At 43.6% G+C, this 20581-nt stretch overlaps 1 protein-coding gene across 1 annotated transcript in view; it reads right to left on the bottom strand.

The window, feature by feature from the left end:
• Positions 1–6840: 6840 nt before the first annotated feature.
• The window catches only part of RELL1 (RELT like 1), a 34429-nt gene continuing 20688 nt past the window's right edge, over positions 6841–20581 (bottom strand). The window contains exons 3-7 of the mRNA XM_048510126.1: positions 20182–20253; positions 14581–14632; positions 12064–12294; positions 10188–10437; positions 6841–7904 (exon numbers count right to left, since the gene is read on the bottom strand). Coding sequence (XP_048366083.1) covers positions 10218–10437; positions 12064–12294; positions 14581–14632; positions 20182–20253 — 575 coding nt within the window. The 3' untranslated portion in view covers positions 6841–7904; positions 10188–10217. The remainder of the gene's footprint in view (positions 7905–10187; positions 10438–12063; positions 12295–14580; positions 14633–20181; positions 20254–20581) is intronic.

The raw sequence follows: 20581 nt of genomic DNA, 5'->3' as shown, positions 1-20581 counted from the left end.
TAAGCCCCTTTGAGTCTCCTGCAGGAGAGGAAGGGGGGATATAAATCCAAACTCTACTTCTTCTTCCTCTTCTTGGGCCAGCGGTGGCCACCCTACAACACTCCAGATGTTCATGGACTACAATTCCCATCAGCCCCTGCCAGCATGGCCAATTAGGGGCTGATGGGAATTGTAGTCCGTGAACATCTGGAGTGCCGTAGGGTGGCCACCCCTGCTTTAGTCTGATTCTGCAGTGGGCAGTGGGTTGGACTAGATGGGCTGCATGGCCCCTTCCAATTCTGTTATTCTGTTGTGACTCACTTTTGTTGTGTTGACAGAAAAGGTGGATTTAAAATAAGCATAATAGACTGATTTTCTGCTCCTAGCATGCTCTCAAGAGAGTTGCTTATGCTTTGTATTAACTATTCAGTGTTGCTTTGGCCTATAATGCTGTTATGACTAGAGTATTAATTTTTTCATGTGGGTAGCTTTTTAAGTGTAATTTGGAGGAACCAGGTTTGATTCCCCACTCTGCCACCTGAGCTGTGGAGGCTTATCTGGGGAATTCAGAGTAGCCTGTGCACTCCCACACACGCCAGTTGGGTGACCTTGGACTAGTCACAGCTTCTCGGAGCTCTCTCAGCCCCACTTACCTCACAGGGTGTTTGTTGTGAGGGGGGAAGGGCAAGGAGATTGTAAGCCCCTTTGAGCCTCCTACAGGAGAGAAAGGGGGGATACAAATCCAAACTCCTCCTCTTCTTCTTCTTCCTCTTCTTCCTCTTCTTCTTCTTGACTGTGGACCAAGCTTCCTAGTTGATAACCTGAACATTGACTTCTGCTGTATATTGACAGTGCAACATAAATTATACCTACATTTTAAGCAGTGGCAAAGATCTCACCCATCTTCCTTTCTCTTAACAGACACCCCTTTCACAAAAAAGGGGGCATAATAAACACAGTGGGAAATACAAGGAAGTAGGAGCAAAGCGCAAAACCCAGCAGTCTTATGTTTTCTGGACAGACGGCCCATTTAAAGTCTTCCAGGTTTAATCTTATTGAAAGCTGGCGTTTTGCATGTACATCTTACATGTAAAGGATGGGGGTGGGGGGCACTGAGAGAGATTCTTTCTCCCTGGCGTACAAGACAGACACCTGCAGGACATTTTGCAAGCAACAACCAATGTCAGCATCAGCCGAAGCTGTGGCTTGCAAAGCCTGAGAAGGAAGCCACGTACACACAAAACCACACTGAGCAAAATCAATTGGGGCTTTGAAATACTTTTTTTTTCTTTCAAAAAACAGCATGCACACAGACAGACTTTTACAAAACAAAAGTCTTTGCTGCAGTGGATCTGTACTTCAGATGACAATATGAGTAGGAAACTTAGCGTGAATCCTAAACTTCAACAGCAGAGGGAGCAACCAGTACATTCTATGAGTTTTCAAAAAGGAACCTGTTCAAATGTCCATTGCAGCACTATCAAAGTTAAAGTTCCACTCTTAATTTTTTTAAAAGAATCAACCCGCAAGATATATTTTTGAAACCCTGTAGCCAATGAGGAACATAGCGCTAATTTAGTAATATGCACATACTGATTTTGTTTTTAGTCTTACAATTCAATTTCAAGGTGTGTGTTTTTCGGCTAAAAGCCGCACGCAGGCCCAGCAGGCCCAGCAGGACAGAGAAAAGGCCACAGAGGTCAAAGCAGAGAGGCTCTCTGTAATAGAAGAGCAGGATTGGCCTTTAAAAATGCATCAAAGCAGCTACAGTGAGGGAGGTGGAATGTTTCAGCCCCGTAAGACTCGCCATCCCTGATTTTAAGGTCATTGCATTTTTATTTTTCAAACCGAGTGACCTCAAGGTCAGAGACAGAAAATCCCCCAGTGCCGAAATGTTCCTCTGCTTTTTTTTTCTGGGATCTATTTTAAAAATCTGATCTATCTGTTATACAGAGACTCTCTGGCTTGGTCTGTGTAACCGTCCGTGTGGGAAAGCGCTAAACCCCCACAAATCTGGGGGAACAGGCAGAAGCCGTTAAGTAGGGCAGACAACTGCATAAATTGGTTAATTTTAAGTGGCATGTTTTGGGTGCTGTGTGGTTTCCGGGCTATATGGCCGTGTTCTAGCAGCATTCTCTCCTGACGTTTCGCCTGCATCTGTGGCTGGCATCTTCAGAGGATCTGATGTTGGGAAAGCAAGTGGAGTATACCTGTTGGAGTGTCCAGGGTGGGTGAAGAAACATTGTCTGTGAGTAACAAAGAAGACAACCAGGTCAATAGGTGAGGGCATCTGAATAGAACAGGTATATATACTCCACTTGCTTTCCCAACATCAGATCCTCTGAAGATGCCAGCCACAGATGCAGGCGAAACGTCAGGAGAGGATGCTGCTGGAACACGGCCATACAGCCCGGAAACCACACAGCACCCAAGTGATTCCAGCCGTGAAAGCCTTCGATAATACATTTAAGTGGCATGTTTTGATATTCCACAACCTATACAACTATATGTGTATACCTTTGCTTTTCTTGGCCGTCAAGAAGGGAGCATAGTTAACGCCATGCCGTCCTTTTTCTCTCCCCCCTCCACCTCAAAACCTGGCAGACCAATAGTGGAAATTTGATATAACTATCATGGCTAATGGTCATTGCTGGAACTACTCTCTATGAATCTATTCTCTTTAGAAGCCATCATAAAATTGATGGTCATTATTGCAGCAGGACCTACGGGTCACACTTGGTTCCTTCTCTTGAGCCAACAGCCAATCAGTTTCATCAATTGAGCAATTACGTCACAGTCTTAGGGGAGAAAATTCTTTATCCACCCCTTCCCCCTTATTGGAAATGTTATAAGACTGTATAATACGGGGAGGGGGGGCATGTTGCAGACAGGCCTGGAGTGGCAACCAGGCTTTGCCCCTGCGCCCACCAGTGGTTTCTGGGCACTGCTGCCAGGCCCCACTCCATCTCAACGCTGTGTGTGTTGTCTGCACATATACCGACAATGCTTTCTTTAATTTGGGGAGAATTAAGAAGAAGAGTTTGGATTTCTACCCCACCTAAGTCTGCAGAAAAATCTGGGATAAGTGGGCTTGATCTTGATATCTGCAGATGGGCCCATACTTGGGAATATATAGATTTTCTCTCACTTAGTAGTTCTCAAGAACTGAGTATATTCTAAATGAACGATAGAGCCCATGAAAGAAGGTCCCCAGGACAAAAGAAAGCCTGTCTGCATATGACAGCACACATTCTTTCATAGGGGGCGGGGGGAGCTACCTGGAAGCATTAACATGGCACCAGCTCAGCCAGGATTCTCTCCTGCTTCTTCTGGTTTGCTCAGTGCGCATCATCCACATTGGTCATCTTGGAAACTCCAGTTGATGCAGAATCCCGTGATTTGACTACAATTGGGAGCTAGGCAGAGCTTTCACATTCTCCCATTATGCAGTCACTCAGTTGGCTGCCCATTAGTTACGGGCTCGATTTAAGGATTTGTAATACATGCAAAGCCCGTCGTGGCCTTGAGCCCTCCGATTTGCAGGACAACCTCTCCTATGCTTTTGCCATGACAGCTAATGTGTTACAATAGTCTAGCCTCGATGTTATTGTGGTGCGAATCCAGATGGCAGGCACATCCTTTTATGCTATGCTTTTTATAAGGAAGAGACGGGCTACTTTCCTCCATTTTATTAAAAATTCCCCAGATCTGAACAATCTTACCTTATTCTTCTAGCTAATATAGTCAGATCACAGAGAAGGTAGCAAAATTTTCCACAGAGAAATCCATTCATGCTTCAATAGGGAGGTAGTTTTATTTTATTGTTCTAAATTATGTCAATTCTATTTGGGACTTTAGTGTCTCCAGATCATGCAATCAGAAATGATTGTATATTGGAATTATTCTTTGTGTTTTTTTATTATGCTGGTCAATGAACCTGATAATAAACGTTGATACTAGAAGACATTATACTAGTGAAAAGGGAGAGAGGAATCTCTTTTGATGACCAAACATGCTGTGCTGGACGTCATGGAATCTATCTATAGGGACATAATGTCAGCCCGCTGATGTTCCTGCCATATGCTGTTGTCCACATCCTCTTATCCTTCCTCCTGTCATGCGATTGGGACCACTGTATCACGTCAGCTTAGTTTCCCCCAGCATTCTCCCTCCTAGGCCTCTGACTGTGTTCCAAAGTGTTAGCTTAGAGATAATGAGGACTGCTCTACTTTGGGAAATAAGTTCTGTCATTTTGTAAACAACCAATGATGTTATTCTGTCTTGCATCTGGCTTGAAGATCTGTCTTTAGATCCCTTTGTCGCAAAACTCCTGCACAGGGCTTCAATAAAGAATGTCACTGCTAACTCTGAGTTCTTCCACTGAGCCTGCAGAGATTGTGCATAACACATCAGCCAAGTGGAATAAAGAGTGGAACTGGCCAAGTGGGAAAATCTGGGTGAACCGATCTACTGCCTTATTATAGTACCACAAATTTACCACTTGTGGCAGGTCTCCTTCCCCTACCATGCTGATCCTGCCTCTTACATGGTACAGTGAAGAAATGGAAGATCTTTCCTGAAGAAAGCAAACAAGTATAAAAAAACAAGATTTTACTATGTTTATTGTTCAAATAGTACAAAAGTTTTTATACAAACTGTATTGTTAATTACATATCTATCCGGGGGCGGGGGGGGGGGGGAAGCCTTATTTTTACCATGGTAATTAAGTGACATTGAAACAGTATCTTGTGTTACACAGTGGTGTCACATTCTGGCTCTAGCCACAATTCAGAATCTTGATGAAGGCAATGGATTGAGTGCATGCTAGTGAGCACACGAGGATTTCTTTGATGGCTGACAGTGTATTTTAACTGAGATGATCACAAGTTTTGAGAGGAGAAGAGATATGTAGAGTAAGCCCCTCTTAACAGCTGATGCCAGCAAGGGTGTCCAGCTCTGGCCCTCCAGATGTTCATGGACTACAATTCCCACCAGCCGATACCATGAACATTTGGAGGATCAGAGTTGGACACCCCTGTGCTAAAGCATCACATACAACATAAAGGCACATGCAGTTCTCTCCTCCAACCCCACCCCACACCTGTGTACACAGAATTGTTTTCACCCACATATAGGAACAAGTGTCCATATTTGGACTGCCCTTCCTGAACTGGCGGTCATCTCTTTTTAAGCCATTAAGCATTTATTTAAGTAAGATAGACATTTCTAAAATATTCTGTTTCCAACTTTGGGCTGCAAAGTGAAAGGCACAGTTATTGCCTGACCACAGCCCCATTCACTTGGGCTCAGAGGCTAGGATTCTTTACATCCCAGCTGATTGGGATTACATAGTGTGATATCCCAGCCTTGGCTGTATGACATCACAAAACCAATTCAAAATAAGAGGATTTGCTTACCAATCTACCTCTTAGTGGGAAAACATTTTCATTTCTTCTTGCCACTTTATCCCAAAAAGCAAATTGCAAAAGAGGGAATGAGTTTAGTGAAGGTCAAAGGTATACGGAAAGACACACACACATATACATCCACCCCTGCTGTGGCCCAGCCCTAGTTAAAAGTACTGGATATACAGCAACTGAGAGATATTTCTAATGAAATAAAAAATAGTTAAACATTTCAACTCACATGTTTATTTTCAAGCTATAAAACTGTTTCTACAATGCACGGATACGGATATAAAGCTCAGTTTCTTCAAGAATGGATCACTTACATGGTGCCCATGGCAGGAAAAAATTGTTGGGCAGCCCAATCCAGAGTGGGGGCGAATCCCTGCCGGCGAGGGTGCCCGCCCTGCTGGTGCAACGAAAAATGCACCGGCAGGAGGGGACTTGCCCTGGCGGCCCGGTATCAGCAGCCCCTACAGCACCTGACCCAGAAGCCGCCACCAGTGCCCAAGTCTGCCAATGCAAGACGCCATGCCAGTGTGGCCAGGTATGTTCTGGCAGCAGGCCAGGAGATAAGGCCAATATTAGTTGATCTCCACTGCCCAGCCAGGCCCTATGCGCCCGTGGAGCCCCCAGCGGAGATAAGCCATGATTTTTGTGGCGTATCTCAGTTCTCCCATATGGGGCATTCTCAAAGTGTTTTGTGTGTTTTGTTTTTTTTTTACTTTTTGGGACTTCCCACACTGCAGGAAAGCCCTTTGGAGAGAGTGGGGTATCACCCCACCTGCCAGCATGGTGTAGTGGTTAAGAGCAGGTGGATTCTAATCTGGAGAACTGGGTTGGATTCCCCACTCCTTCACATGAGTGATGGACTCTTATCTGGTGAACCAGATGTGTTTCCACTCTCTTACATTCCTGCTGGGTGACCTTGGGCTAGTCTCAGTTCTTCGGAATTCTCTCAGCTCCACCTACCTCACAAGGTGCCTGTTGGGGGGAGAGGAAGGGAAAGGAGCTTGTAAGCCACCTTGAGTCTCCTTACAAGAGAGAAAGGTGGGATATAAATCCAAACTCCTCCTCCTCTTCTCTCTGAAAAAACTTCCATGACTAAACAGAGAGAGTAAGCCCTCTGACATCAAAGAGTGTAAGTGTGCTTACAACTGCACTGTTAGCATGGGCTCTGCAGTATCACAATATGTCTCTTACCACCTACAGCAGGGGTGTATAGCATGGTGTTCACTGGTGACACATCAACACCTTTCCGGGCATCCATCAAGTGGTTTTAGAAGGGGAATGGACTTTTTGCCCAGAAGGGCTTCTGATTGGCTGAACAATTTTAAGTAGCTTTGGCAGCAGCTGCCCCCACAGTATTGTGTGACTGAACGTCAGCTGGGTATGAGCAAGAAAATATTTAAAAACAATATGAACATTTTTAAAGGAACAAATCTTCTGCCTGAAATGTAGGTTCACTATTACTATTTATTACCAAGGTAGATTTGGTTACATGATTTCAAGATCTTAATTTCCTCCTTCGGGGTTAGGGTCTCGAGCAAAATCCAGGACAAGACTAAAAGTCCATCGGAGTTCCAAAATAAAATGAAGTTGACAGTTGTTCTAAGACACTGACAGCTTCTCCCACAAATTTACTGCTCACAAATAACCTCTCTCTTGCAGAGACTGTTCAGCAACACAATCTCCAAAATAAGCCACTGTTGGAGAATTTTAGAAAATTCCTCAGAAGATGCAGAGAAATATCAGTCTTCACATTTTACATATGATAAATGAAGAACTGTCAGTCGAAAAAGAAACATTTGAAAGTCATCAGGCAGACACAAAAGTCACAGACTAGTTCAAAAGCCACTGGCTTACAACTCTTTGTAGTAGATTAAGGTGCCTGAGATGTCTTCAGGTTTAATATGGCATCTGCCAAGAAGCAGCAATCTACGAGAGTCATCAAGACGCGACCACTGTTGCTATTTAGAGATTGCACAGAGCACAAAAACAGTATTTATGGTAAGTCTACAGAGGAAATATAATTAAGCAGAACTTAACTTAGCTGTCCTTGGTATTCTAGCAGTAAGTTAAGACACACGGTTCAGAGCTTTGGTCCCAGGGCTGAATGCTCAGAAATGGACACCCTACTGGATTTTTCTGCTCTGAAAATCTTGCACAAGACTACATATTCCCACAGCAGTCCAGCAGCAGAGACATTATGCCAAAAACAACAACTGCTTTGTCCATACCAAAAAATATTTCGTTCAGTTTTGCTCTGCTGAAACTGAGCACAAACAATATTTTTTAAAAAAAATTAAAAATGCTGACTGTATGTCCCAGGAACCTTCAAATTATTAAAGGCAATATTTTTTTCTAAGTCACTGAAATATTAAGTATCGAGGACCAAGTCTTGCATAGATGCTGTCATAGAAATTGCAGAACGATAGGGTCTTTTCAAATGTCTCTTATGTGAAGCATTAGTGTTTCAATTACACATTTTTCCAAGTGCACTTCTTCAAAAACCTCCACCTGCAAGAGAAGAAAAGCAAACAATAGAACATAAGAACAAGCCAGCTGGATCAGACCAGAGTCCATCTAGTCCAGCTCTCTGCTACTCACAGTGGCCCACCAGGTGCCTTTGGGAGCTCACATGCAGGAGGTGAAAGCAATGGCCTTCTGAGGCTTTTGCTCCCGAGCACCTGGACTGTTAAGGCATTTGCAATCTCAGATCAAGGAAGATCAAGATTGGTAGCCATAGATCGACTTCTCCTCCATAAATCTGTCCAAGCCCCTTTTAAAGCTATCCAGGTTAGTGGCCATCACTACCTCCTGTGGCAGCATATTCCAAACACCAATCACACGTTGCGTGAAAAAGTGTTTCCTTGTATTAGTCCTAATTCTTCCCCCCAGCATTTTCAATGAATGCCCCCTGGTTCTAGTATTGTGAGAAAGAGAGAAAAATTTCTCTCTGTCAACATTTTCTACCCCGTGCATAATTTTATAGACTTCAATCATATCCCCCCTCAGACATCTCCTCTCCAAACTAAAGAGTCCCAAACACTGCAGCCTCTCCTCATAAGGAAGGCGCTCCAGTCCCTCAATCATCCTCGTTGCCCTTCTCTGCACTTTTTCTATCTCTGCGATATCCTTTTTGAGATGTGGCGACTAGAACTGAACACAGTACTCCAAGTGCGGTCGCACCACTGCATTGCTAGAAGTGGCATTTCCTTCCCATCTTGTTGTTTGCCAATCCGTTTATATATAAAGAAATACTATCTACTCAAATTTTACAAATACATATGATAATAATCACTGCAGATACACAAACATCAAAACCAGCTTTAACAGCAATAAAACACTAGAAGCTGCTATCATCGGCAATTAAAACAAGGCATCATTGCCAGGGGTGAATAAAACCAGCTTTTAAGAAATCTTCCAAAATAAATATGCTTTTAATTTCTGAGGTGAGCAAAAGAGAGACCTGGGTAACTGCACACCTTGGGCAGGTTATCGTACAAGTTAAGCGAGAACTGAAAAGGGGTCGTATGATAATGCGTCCATTATGCATCTAAGAAGATTAAAAACCAGCACTTTAAACTGGACCTAGAAAAAACTGTTGGGCTGTATATATATCAAAGTGAGGGTATTCGTTGCAACAGTGCCATTTTAGCATCACAGTAATCCTGAAGTAGTTTAGACTGGCTCAATGGGGATTTGAATCTAGGTATCCTCAGTCCTCTAATCATTACATTACAGTGACCCTCAGAATCTAAATCTTCTGCTTGCTTTCTCAAGAATAATAGGCTCTTTCCACACATGCAGAATAATGCACTTTCAAACTGCTTTCAGTGCTCTTTGAAGCTGTGCGGAATGGCAAAATCCACTTGCAAACAGTTGTAGAAGTGGTTTGAAAACGCATTATTCTGTGTGTGCGGAAGGGGCCATAGATACACACATCCCACATCTGAAGGTTGGTAGCTTTGGCAGATGAGTAAATTAAAGCAGGGGCATGCAGTAAAGTTAACCCTCCCACATTGTGACTTTCCCCATTGTGGTTTTGATATATTGCATGTCAGTATAAAAATTAGTAGCCCCATCCAGAGCCTGCGGCAGCGGGCCACAGAGACATTTCGGCACTGCCCCAGGAGGGATTCTCAGCAGTGCGGGGAGGCTAAAAACAAAAAGCGCCTCCCCACTGCCCATAAGTCCTCCAAGGGGCTCTATGGGCTTACACGTAAGGCCAAATCCCCAGCATCAGCGTTCTGGCAGACAAAGGCCGGAAGGAAGTCAACTAAGGCAGGGTCTACCTCCCCGGCCCATCCCTAGAACGCCCCCAGCCATGCTGGTGCTGTTTTTTGCACTGGAGGGCCTGGGAATAAGTGGCAAATTCCAAGTCAAGCTCTGTGGAGCCGGGGGCGGGGGGGATTCCTCTCCCCCTGCCCCACAATGGGGCTTCCCATGAGAATTTGGGGGGAGTTTTGCAGGAGTTGCAAACGACACATGAAGGCCAGCAGACAACAGAAAAGTTTAGAAACTCAGAAATGCATAAAATAATATGTATAGTATTGTATACTATCAACATATTTTATCTTTTATAAATATACACAATTTCTTTGTTTAAGTTACAATAAAAGAAAAAATTCAGACTTCTCAGGTATGAAAGGAAGGCCAAAAAAATGTTACACAGATTTCCAGATCACCTTGGGGTGATGTGGAAGGAATGATTGTATTTTTCACACCACATTCATTAACCATCTTGCGTATTTGAAGGATTCATAAGCCCTTTAAAGTCTTATTAAACAATATACGAACCACAGACTGGATCTCTACAACTGTTCGTGTTCAGGTGTTATTCGGTGCCAGATCCCTTGCTTCTTTCTTGGCAGAGATGAAGTGAAGTTCCTTCGAGTCCTGTCTAGCAACAGGTGTAGTAGGGACCTCTTCAGAGCCTCCTTTAACTGGAGTAGCCGGCATCTCACCTTTGACACTATCTATGCTACTAACTGACATCAGGTTCTTACGTTCCTTTGAAGATTTCTGTTCCACTTTTGTGACTCTAAATCTGAAAAAAGAAATGGCATTATGAAAGAAATGGCATTATTACCATCTCTTCCAGAACAACCAGCACCATTTTTTCTCCCTTGAAACAATTCCTTTAACATTCAAATTTTTACCCGAATTCAGAAGTGAAAAGGTACATTCCTTTTAGGAAGGGAGTATCTTGCTCATAATCATGTATCCCCGCAAGCAAAAAGTGCTGCACAAGTTTCCTGGAGAGAAGAATGGTTCCAAAACATTGCTCTAGAATCTAGAGGGTGAAATTCTGGAAGAGTGGCTCTGCACAGCAAAAATTACTCAATAGTGCCATCTAAAGAGCTAAAGAGCATTTGGTTTTCCTTGTTATGCCAATAACACACCTTTAGTGGCCACTAATTATCTGCCCTTGGCAAATGACCTCACTGTACCCTGCCCCCAATGTATATATTTCTGATGTATACACTCCCGATCAAGGACATTACGCAGCACCCTGAGTCTTCAGAGCAGACCTTTTGAACCAGTTTTACTTGGTTTTATTTTGGTAACAATTGCCTCATTAAGCATGTTTATTGCAGATTTCAAATCACTTCTGTTCATGCAAACTATTGTATGTTTTGGAAACACAAACCTATGGAATTCTTGCAAGTGCCTTGAGAACATGTACTTATATGTCTGACTACCTGAGTATACATGTTATGTTATGTATGATTCTCTGATTTGTTACATTTACAATTTCCACTAGCTTTGGATCCTGTACGAGACTGGTACACACCCAGGTTCTGGTTAGCTTAGTCGACTGTCATCGTATTATACAGGATCTTTGCTTTGGATTTTTATTGTATTACACAGGATTTTTATCAGTGTTATTAGTGCCTGTATATCAGATACCTTGTGGTACTGTTGCATTGCGTGTGGATTCGGACACATGCTATACTTATAACAAGGACTTCATTTGAAAGTAGACACCAATTGCTGCAAGCCTTTGCCAGTGTGATTTCTAGTGTGTTGTACTGTATGCGCTGATCCCCACTTAATTCACATGTTGAATGTATGTAGAGCATCTTTTTCCTGCTTTGCCTGACACAAGAGAAGACCCAGAAGGACTCTGAAATACTGTGGGAACCTCAGAGGCAACCAGTTTTGAGCGGTGCCTCCCAGTTGTGCTCTCTGCTTCTGCATCCCCTCCTCTCTTTGACAGCATCACAGGCTAGAGCGGCATCTTAGACCCAGTGCAGCTTAGGTAGAGAGAGTTCAGTCTCCTAAATTGGTCGTGCCTTCTGGATCTTCATTTAAGCAGGAACGAATGCTACTTTGCACACAGTGCTGACATTTTCAAAGTTGATTGGACAAAAGTGAATGGGTGTGCCAATTTCAAACACACCATGCATACAAAAGACAATTACCAAAACAATATTGTCCATTGGTTCTGCAAACAGCTGACACATGGTAGATACCTAGGGAACCCTGAACCTTCTCCGTCCATCAAGGAGAACCATTTCCTGGTATACTTTCAACAGTAAGTCATTCATCTGACAACTGCATCTCACTGTTGTATCATCCTCAGATGCAGTCAGGTAGGATTTTTTAATGATAATCTGGCACTTGTGATATTCAAAGGTCAAGAAGCAGAAATGGCGCAAGATGGACCCACCTTCCCACAGACAGAACTGTGACTTCTTTGTGCCGGGCTCTTCTTGCTTCTTTAGATTTTTTAGTCGGACTGAACAGCTGCCACCTTTTGTGGCGACAGCGAGTACAGACACCCTTCCCGGCAACACCACCAATAGTGTGTAAGTGATGGTCATGGCAACTGTGCTTTGATGGAGGACCTCCGGGTGACAAAGGAGAACTAGGACTGGTCGGGCTGCCTGGCGTTGTAGGGCTATTTGGAAGAGGTTCCAGGGGGGGAAAAGAAACCATGAACACATAAGAAAACATGAAAGGATGGAAACACAATAAATACATTCAGGCGAGTAGTAATTTTATCCTGCAACAAGAGTAGCACAGAATTAGGGTCCAGTAGCAACTAGAAACCAGCAACATTATCCAGGGAAAACATTTCTGGCTCATGTGTTTTGTGAGTCACTAATGCATTCTGGCTCACAAAAAAGTACACTTTAGATCTCTGGCCCTCCAGATGCTCATGGACTACCATCCCCATCAGCCCCTGCTAACAGTTTAGAAACCAACTACATTAACTAGGGGCTGCTGTTGCACTGTTTTGTTCATTGCAAACTTTATTTGTGGTTTTTAAATTTCAGTTTTTGCAACTTATTTTGATTGTTGCTGTCATCTCAAGGGTGCCCATACAGGGATGGATATATTGACCTATATCAGTGATGGTGAACCTTTTCGAGACCGAGTGCCCAAACCGCAACCCAAAACCCACTTATTTATCGCAAAGTGCCAACACGGCAATTTAACCCAAATATTGAGGTTTTAGTTTAGAAAAAACGGTTGGCTCCAAGACGCACATTACTCGGGAGAAAGCTTGGTGGTAATCGGTGTCTTTGCTTTGAAGCAACCGTGCAATGTTTTGAATGGGTGAGTCACGACCCTAGGAGGGTTTACTCAAAAGCAAGCCCCATTGCCAGCAACCGAGCTTACTCCCAGGTAAAGGATTGTGCTTTAGTCCTTCCCATGAAAATCAGCTTAACAGGGTTACCTATCGTCCCCGTCCCCCCCCGCCACAACAAACTCTGTGCACTCGTGCCCACAGAGAGGGCTCTGAGTGCCACCTCTGGCACCCGTGCCATAGGTTCGCCACCACTGACCTATATCCAACCACTTTAAGGAAAATTAAGGGCACTTTCTTAAGTGGAGGCAGTGATCTCTTCTCCTACAGAGGCCTCCCACAATGCCTCTCCTCAGAGTCTGCTGATCTCAAATGATCAGGGGACTCGGTGGAAGAAAATTAGAAAACATAAGCATTCTTAGCTGTGTGGCTATTTTTAAACAAACAGAACATTAAAACAGAAGTTGCTATGGGGTTTTTTTTTCCAGCGCGGTAAAAGCAGCTTCCTCTAACCTTCACAATGCAACCGTGACTCATGCACACAAGTTTATCTTGCTTGATCTTCAAATATTTCAGAAAGACTGTACGTTTTCACACATTTGGAAGTGCCCCACATATGTTTTTTAAAAAAGAGCACACAATCAGAGTGTTGCAGAATTATACTGGGGAGAGGAAATGGAGTTATGATGTCACAGCCATCAGCTTGAGCCACGCTTTCAACAGTTGCCTACTGCTGCAAAGCTTACAAAAACAAGGCTTCGTTAGTTTGAGTCTGCAGGTAAATTGTAAGCTGCTTTTGCATTTTATACTGTTTACACCGATGGTGTATAAGCAAACATGTCAGATGTCGCAGATTTCCCTTCTCGTGAATCCACCAGAATAATCAAGGCAGGTGTACAACAGGTACTGTCACAATATTACACCAATGCGTACTCCAACTCACAAGGTGAGTATCATTTCAACATTATCTTTCTATCACAAATATACAAAAAAATTTCACTGGTAAGTACACCGTCAGGTATGGCTATAAAACCTCTAGATTAGGTTTTTATTTCGGCAGTCCTTTGTCCTTCTCTCTGGATATCAGGATATGTGGCTCTCATATTTAAAGAAGAGCCATTCAAGTGAAATTTGAAATTCAGTTTGGAAATTATCGTAAGAAAAAACCGTTGTGCTCCTAGAGGAGCAAGGAAAAAGAATACTTTGTACAACAATTATTGGCTTGACTAAGGACTGCCGAAATAAAAACCTAATCTAGAGGTTTTATAGCCATACCTGACGGTGTACTTACCAGTGAAATTTTTTTTGTATATTTGTGATAGAAAGATAATGTTGAAATGATACTTACCTTGTGAATTGGAGTATGCATGGATGTAATATTTGTGACAGTACACCGATGGTGTGGCATAAGACACTTCAATGCATAGGTCTTTTCAGCACCCATGTCACTGTTTGCAAAACTGTTTATGTCTAACTGTCAATCTATTTGGGAAAAGTCAAATATATCAGTGAAGTTCATCAAAACAAGAAATGGCACACCACAACAGATTTAAAAGAGGCGAACATCTTCCTGAGAAGATTCTTCTGAATGAGCCAAACAATGCAAGACAACGTTTAAGAAAGGATAACGCATTAAAATGAATAAGGTGTTACCTTTCCGGGTAGCCGGAATCTGCCACCATAGCCTTCAGCACATCAGCATTTGCTGCAAGGAACATAAATGGACTCTTTTAATTTCACTCTTTGCCTAATGTTAAATTGGGGGGGGAGGTGCTTGAGGAAATTTATTTATCGTCCCTCATGCTCTATTGTTTTCTGCTTTTCCATCATTTTACTTGGTGCAGCCCTCAGCTTTTCCCCCACTAAGGTTGAATGAACCTGAAGAGTTAAGCTAACTCATAGACTGTAAGATAGCAAAAAATAAGCAAGGTTATGTGCAGACATAACCCCAAATATGTCGGAATTCCAACAAGCCTTTGAGGGAGCGGAAGCAGTTCAGTGGTAGAACATCTGCTTTGCAGGCAGAAGATCCCAGGTTTAACCCCCTGGAACTTCCACTTAAAAGGATCAGAGCAGTTGATTGGAAAGACAAGCTGCCCGCCAGAGTAAATAACACGGAGGTTGACAGACCAAATGTCTAAACCACCATAAGTCAGCTTCACATGTTCAGAGTTCTGTATGTTCGCTCGTTAAAGTTCCAGGGGAACGGGTCCATGGAATTAAGCTGCATTTAGCTTGACAGATGAAGGAAGTTCTAGGCCAGAGGTTTTGAACTCACTGGTTACAAGGTCTGGATATGACATAAATGTGACTTGGTCAGACCAGGGCCTGGGGTGTGTGGCTGCCTAGACTGGCCCCAGAATAGCACCGGGGGGGGGCGGGGGAGGGGGTTGGTGCCTGGACTGGTGAGCCCGCAGCAGAGCAGGGTGGCTGCCTTAGAGGACGTACCAGTCCTGTGAGCCACCTGAGACACACACCCCCCATCACGAGTGAGGTGGGGGGGTGTTGCCTCAACTGGTTTGAAGGTCTGAAAAGCCCCCTCCAGGAGCCTGATTTGGTCCTGGGCCACATGTTTGACACTTTTGGTCTCACTCCCTTTCAACTGCTGATTCATTAACAACCACATAGTAACTGAATGCTAATTTGAACACAAAACTCTACAACATTAAAAAAAACCTCTCCTTTGCTGACCCCTTCTTCCCAGCTAACCAACAGTTTCCTACTGAATTTTAACATGTTACAAACATGAGAAACAAGGAAATTCAGAGAGACAGAAAGAGAATAGCTGTGCTGGTCCAAAACACCTCTAAATAAGGTACAGGCCGTTTAACGAAGTTTAAAATGGATCTTTTTTGTTGGACACCTGTTCCTGTGAGGATATTACTATAAAAATCGTCTTCATCCTTTAATACAACAGCAAGACGCAAACGCATGTTTTAGAAGGTGCTTGTCTGATGAGCCGTGGGGTCGACAGTGGCCTGCGAGGATGACAAGACTTTATAGTCCGTCAAAAACAAAACTGTGGTCCTACATTACCATTAGGAACACTGGGAGCAACAAAGCCAAAGTTCAAGCAGTTTTAATCCCGATAATTTTAGCAGGAAAAGGCTTTGGCATGCAGAGCAACTACAAGAACAAGCAGGGAAAGTTTCATATCACTCTCAAGTCAGTCACACAAATTCTTGGGATAGGGGAAAAGGGGGCAGGCATAGTCAAGCCCCTCTCAGCCTCAGACAGCTTATTGCACTTAAATGCATACCACCAAGACTCAACACTGCTTCCCCCACCCCCATCTTGCAGGAAAAGCTGCTTCAGGAAGGGGTAATAGGAAACCAACAAGTGTCCAGAACTTTTAACCCAGCAGCAGAAACTGTGCTCATTACTAAAGTTCACTGAAACCATCCAAAGCAGCAGAAACTGTGCTCATTACTAAAGTTCACTGAAACCATCCAAAGCATTTATGCTCTTGGAGAAAAAGCCAGGCTTCTTATCACGGTGAAAGGAGCCATCCAGAATTCAGAGGTGTATTCGTTTGTGTGACCAAGCTGGTTTTCTGCAGTGGGTGAACCTAAATTGTTGTTTAATTGCCCCTTTTGTTATTGTACTGTATGACAACTATGTTGTACACCGCCCAGAGCCCCCTGGGGATGGGGCGGTATACTAAAATCGAGCAAATAAAATAAAATAAATAGGAGCTTTTCTTTCCTCCCATGACTGATCTCCCATTTCTCTTGGACGTGCAATGAACCAAACACAGTTTTAAAAAATCTTGGGGTCAAACTGCATGTGATATTGGGGGGGGGGGGATTACTTTGTTTTTAAGAGCAGCTGGATAAAAACTGAATTCATATCTCAACTTTAGCGCCAGGGAAGGGAGGCAAGAGAATGAGCCCTTTTGCCAAATGCTTTTTTTCTCACCCAGAACTGCTCCGCAGCGTGACTATTTTATCCCATTAGGGCAAAACACAGAGCCACGACATACAGGCCGCGAGTATCTGCACAAGTGGGACAAAACTGTACCCCACAGGTTAGGGAAAACCACGCAGTGAGGGGAAAGTTAACATTACCATATCTGGAACCACAGTCCTGATCCAAATCTGCCCATGTATGGCTTACTTGATAAAGAAAAAAGGGGAAAAAACAACTGGGAAGCTCCAAATATAGAACTCTCAGCCTCTGACCAATTTGGTGCCAAGCAACACAGAAACCCACCACAAGTTCCACTGAGGCTTAGTAAGACTAAGCATGGAAGCAGGATTCATAGATTTGGGGGTGGGGGGTGGGGATCATATGAATCCCTCCCCCCATACACACAGATCAAATTCTCCTTCCAGGTGGCAAAATGCAAGCCTATATATCCTACCCGTCCATCCAGCAAAGTCTGAAGCCTTCCTATGACTTAAGGAGCTTTCCTTCAACTTAAGCAGAAGAGTCACTCAGACTGGAGAAAAGCTTCAAGCTCTGTTGTGTCAAATGGCAGGACACCAGTCAGCAAGTCAAAGGGAAGATCTGCAGTCTACGTTGGTTTTCATTACAAAAGAGCATTTCCACACTTAACTTTCATTTCATTTTATTTACATTCCACCTTATCTCGCTAACATGAACCCAAACTGGCTTGTTTCATTCTCCTCTCCTTGCTGCAGCCCTGCATGGGAGGTTGGGATGAAAGGGTGCGGCTCCCAGACACTGACACTAACCACAACACCATACTGAGACTACAGAAGTAATCGAGTCTGGGGAAGAATATATCATGTGTGTTTTCCTTGTGTCTGAATCAGCGTGATTCACTGGGAGGAGGTCTGAATAGCAAATCCCTATCCAGCATTTGGGCATAGAACACAGGCCCTTTTTGGTGGCAGCCCCACGATTACAGGACAGCCTCCTCTGGGAGGTCCGTCTGGCCCCCTCTCTTCTAGTCTTCAGGAGGCAGCTGAAAACAGTTTTATTTAGGACTGTAGTTCTCTAATTATTTATTGGCAGTCCTAATTGAAGATTTTAACTTGTGCTCTTTTTAGGTTTTTCAAAATCATTGTTTTGTGCCTCCAGTTCCACAAGCTAGAAAGGCTGAAATGTTTATTGAAATGTTTTCACTAAATAAAGAATACAATGTTTGATGGCACACCTACTTCTGCAGTCTTGGCTGTGAAGAAGCAACAGGCCTTGGTGGACTATGGGGAGCTGCAAAGCGACGCCAAGTCTGCGTTCAGTGATGGTTCAGCATGACACAAGTAACAAAAGTTTACTACGTGTTTACAATGATTAACCCAAATTCTGTCGGAACACGTGCTTGGAACAAGCCTGGTTTCACAAAGTCATAAGCCTATTATGCACTTTGTGATTGCTCTGAGCTGAATTTACAATCCCGTTGGAACAGACTTATCCTTATGGACGACTTTTTTCCCACTGCCGCCCTCACCTCGCAGCAGATGGAAGAAGACCTGGGTCCTTGAAGAGCAAGGAAAGTCTGATCCTTTCCCCATCTGTGAGGCAAGAGCGAAGCAGCCCAATGTTCATGGGCTTGTTTCACATCTACCTCATTCCCCCCTCCGTGCATGTCCCCTGCATTTCCAAGAGATCAGGAGAATGCCTTTCCCTTCCTAATTTTAATCACATTATTCCATCAATGCATAGAGGCAACAATGGAACAAAACACGATTAATTTTTAAATAATTTTTTTGTAGAGGCAGAAGAACACAGCAAAGAAGAAGAGGGGGGTGAACATGGCTGCTGCAGCTGTTCCTCACATGTAGCAGGAAAAATGCAAAGAGAGCCTGATGCGGATCAAGCAGCCACAGGACACGTGTGGGTCAGGCAGGCTATGCATAACCAGCCATGGAGATGCATGCTACAAACTAAAACTATTTCGAAGTGGTGGCTTCATATTGAAAAAAAAAATCTTCTCCTTGGGTTTCTCATGGGAGTCTCTTCATATGCTTACCGCCACGGAAATTTACCATCATCTAAAGATCAGACTGTACGACCAGGAATACCAATCTCTCCTGAGTGCTGCACAAAGCTCCTGTTCCCCTCTATACTTTGGGATCACACCCCCGAAATCTAGCCCTGCTGTATATTTAGAACAGCTTGTTAATTATAAGTGCAGATGGGTCATGACAAGAGCAAGGTGCAACTCATTCCCCTCTGTCTATCTTCAAGGCCGTTTCCTTAACATTCCACAAAGTGAGCGCTGTTGTCGGTACTGTCCCAACACTATGGACTCAATTCCTGATATCCTGCTTTACTGTTCAAGGTGTAACGATATTAGAACCAATCTGGGAGCTTTACTACCTCTAGAATTTATGTTTCTCTCAGACAAACTAAAAATGTCTAAGCTATTGAACAGCCCTAATGTAGAAATTTCTGAAGCAGTTGCTACATTTTTAATTCGTGTTCTACATGATATATAACAGGGGTCCCCAAACTACGGCCCGGGGGCCAAATGTGGCCCCCTGAAGGCATTTATCCGGCCCGCCAGGCATGGCAGCAATGGCTCCATTCATGTGCAGTGGGGGCTCGAGGGAGAGGAGGAACCGGCCCCAACGGCTGTTGATTGCAGTTACATGATGGCACCCCCAAATCTCCAAGCATTTTCTGACCCAGAGTTGGAAACCTTACATGTGGCAACACCTGCTCCGCCCTTCCCTCTCGGCTACTCCATGTGTTGCTCTCAGGCTTTCTGTTCCGCCTCACTCCCATTGGCATCAGCCAGGCTGGTGAATCGCTCGCTGGCTGCTAGGAGGAAGAACTTAGGAAGGCCATACCTGATCCTGGGATTTCAGGCCAGTGGAATCTTTGAGGAAAGTTCTGCTTTTTTTTTTTTGGGGAAGATGCTTCCCACAGCCTCCCCAACAATATTTGGAGCTCACCCTTTACCTTGACATACTTTAGTTACCGTTTTCTAAAATAGACCATGACGACAGAAGGCTGAAAGGTGAGTAAATCAGAGCGATTTTACAATCATTTGTGCATAGGAATTTGTTCATAGTTTTTTTTAGTCCGGCCCTCCAACAGTCTGAGGGATAGTGAACTGGCCCCCTGTTTAAAAAGTTTGGGGACCCCTGATATATAACAATGATCCTGTTATTGTACTTGGAATGTATGGTACTTCTGGTTTATGCCCCACAATAAAAGGTTTTGGATTGGACTGGATTGGAACTAAAACTAGAAATGCCTTCTCAGCTTCACTGCTACAGAAGACAACTGCGAGATCAAAGCCCTAGAAGACAGATCCATATGAATTCAATAAAAAGTTACCTTCATTTTTCATGATGTAGTTGACAATTTGTCCCACAGTGTCACCATTATCATTTGTACTTTCATTCAATTCTGTGAAAATAAAGAGAAGAAAAAATTACCTTGCTTCAAGCTGAGGAAATACAACTTTTTTCACATGGAAGAATTATCCCAAAAAAGGCAATTACTTTCACTTTCACTATACTGGAAACATACAAATCTTTAATACAAATAACTAAATAAACACACAGTGGGTGAGTCACTCTCTCTCACACACAACACGCACACACACCCCTCTGCCTCCCCAAATTTTTTGCCAAGAGTAGGATGAGGCATACAGCTGTACGAACCTCCATGTTAGAAAGAATGTTGTCTAGCACAGGCCTGTATAGTTAGGCACTGTAGTGTGAACAGGGGGCCG

The sequence above is a fragment of the Sphaerodactylus townsendi genome, linkage group LG10 (genome assembly GCF_021028975.2).
Source record: "Sphaerodactylus townsendi isolate TG3544 linkage group LG10, MPM_Stown_v2.3, whole genome shotgun sequence".
Classification (NCBI taxonomy): domain Eukaryota; kingdom Metazoa; phylum Chordata; class Lepidosauria; order Squamata; family Sphaerodactylidae; genus Sphaerodactylus; species Sphaerodactylus townsendi.
The sequence above is the reverse complement of the archived record's forward strand: the minus strand, read 5'-3'. Positions and strand labels throughout refer to the sequence as shown.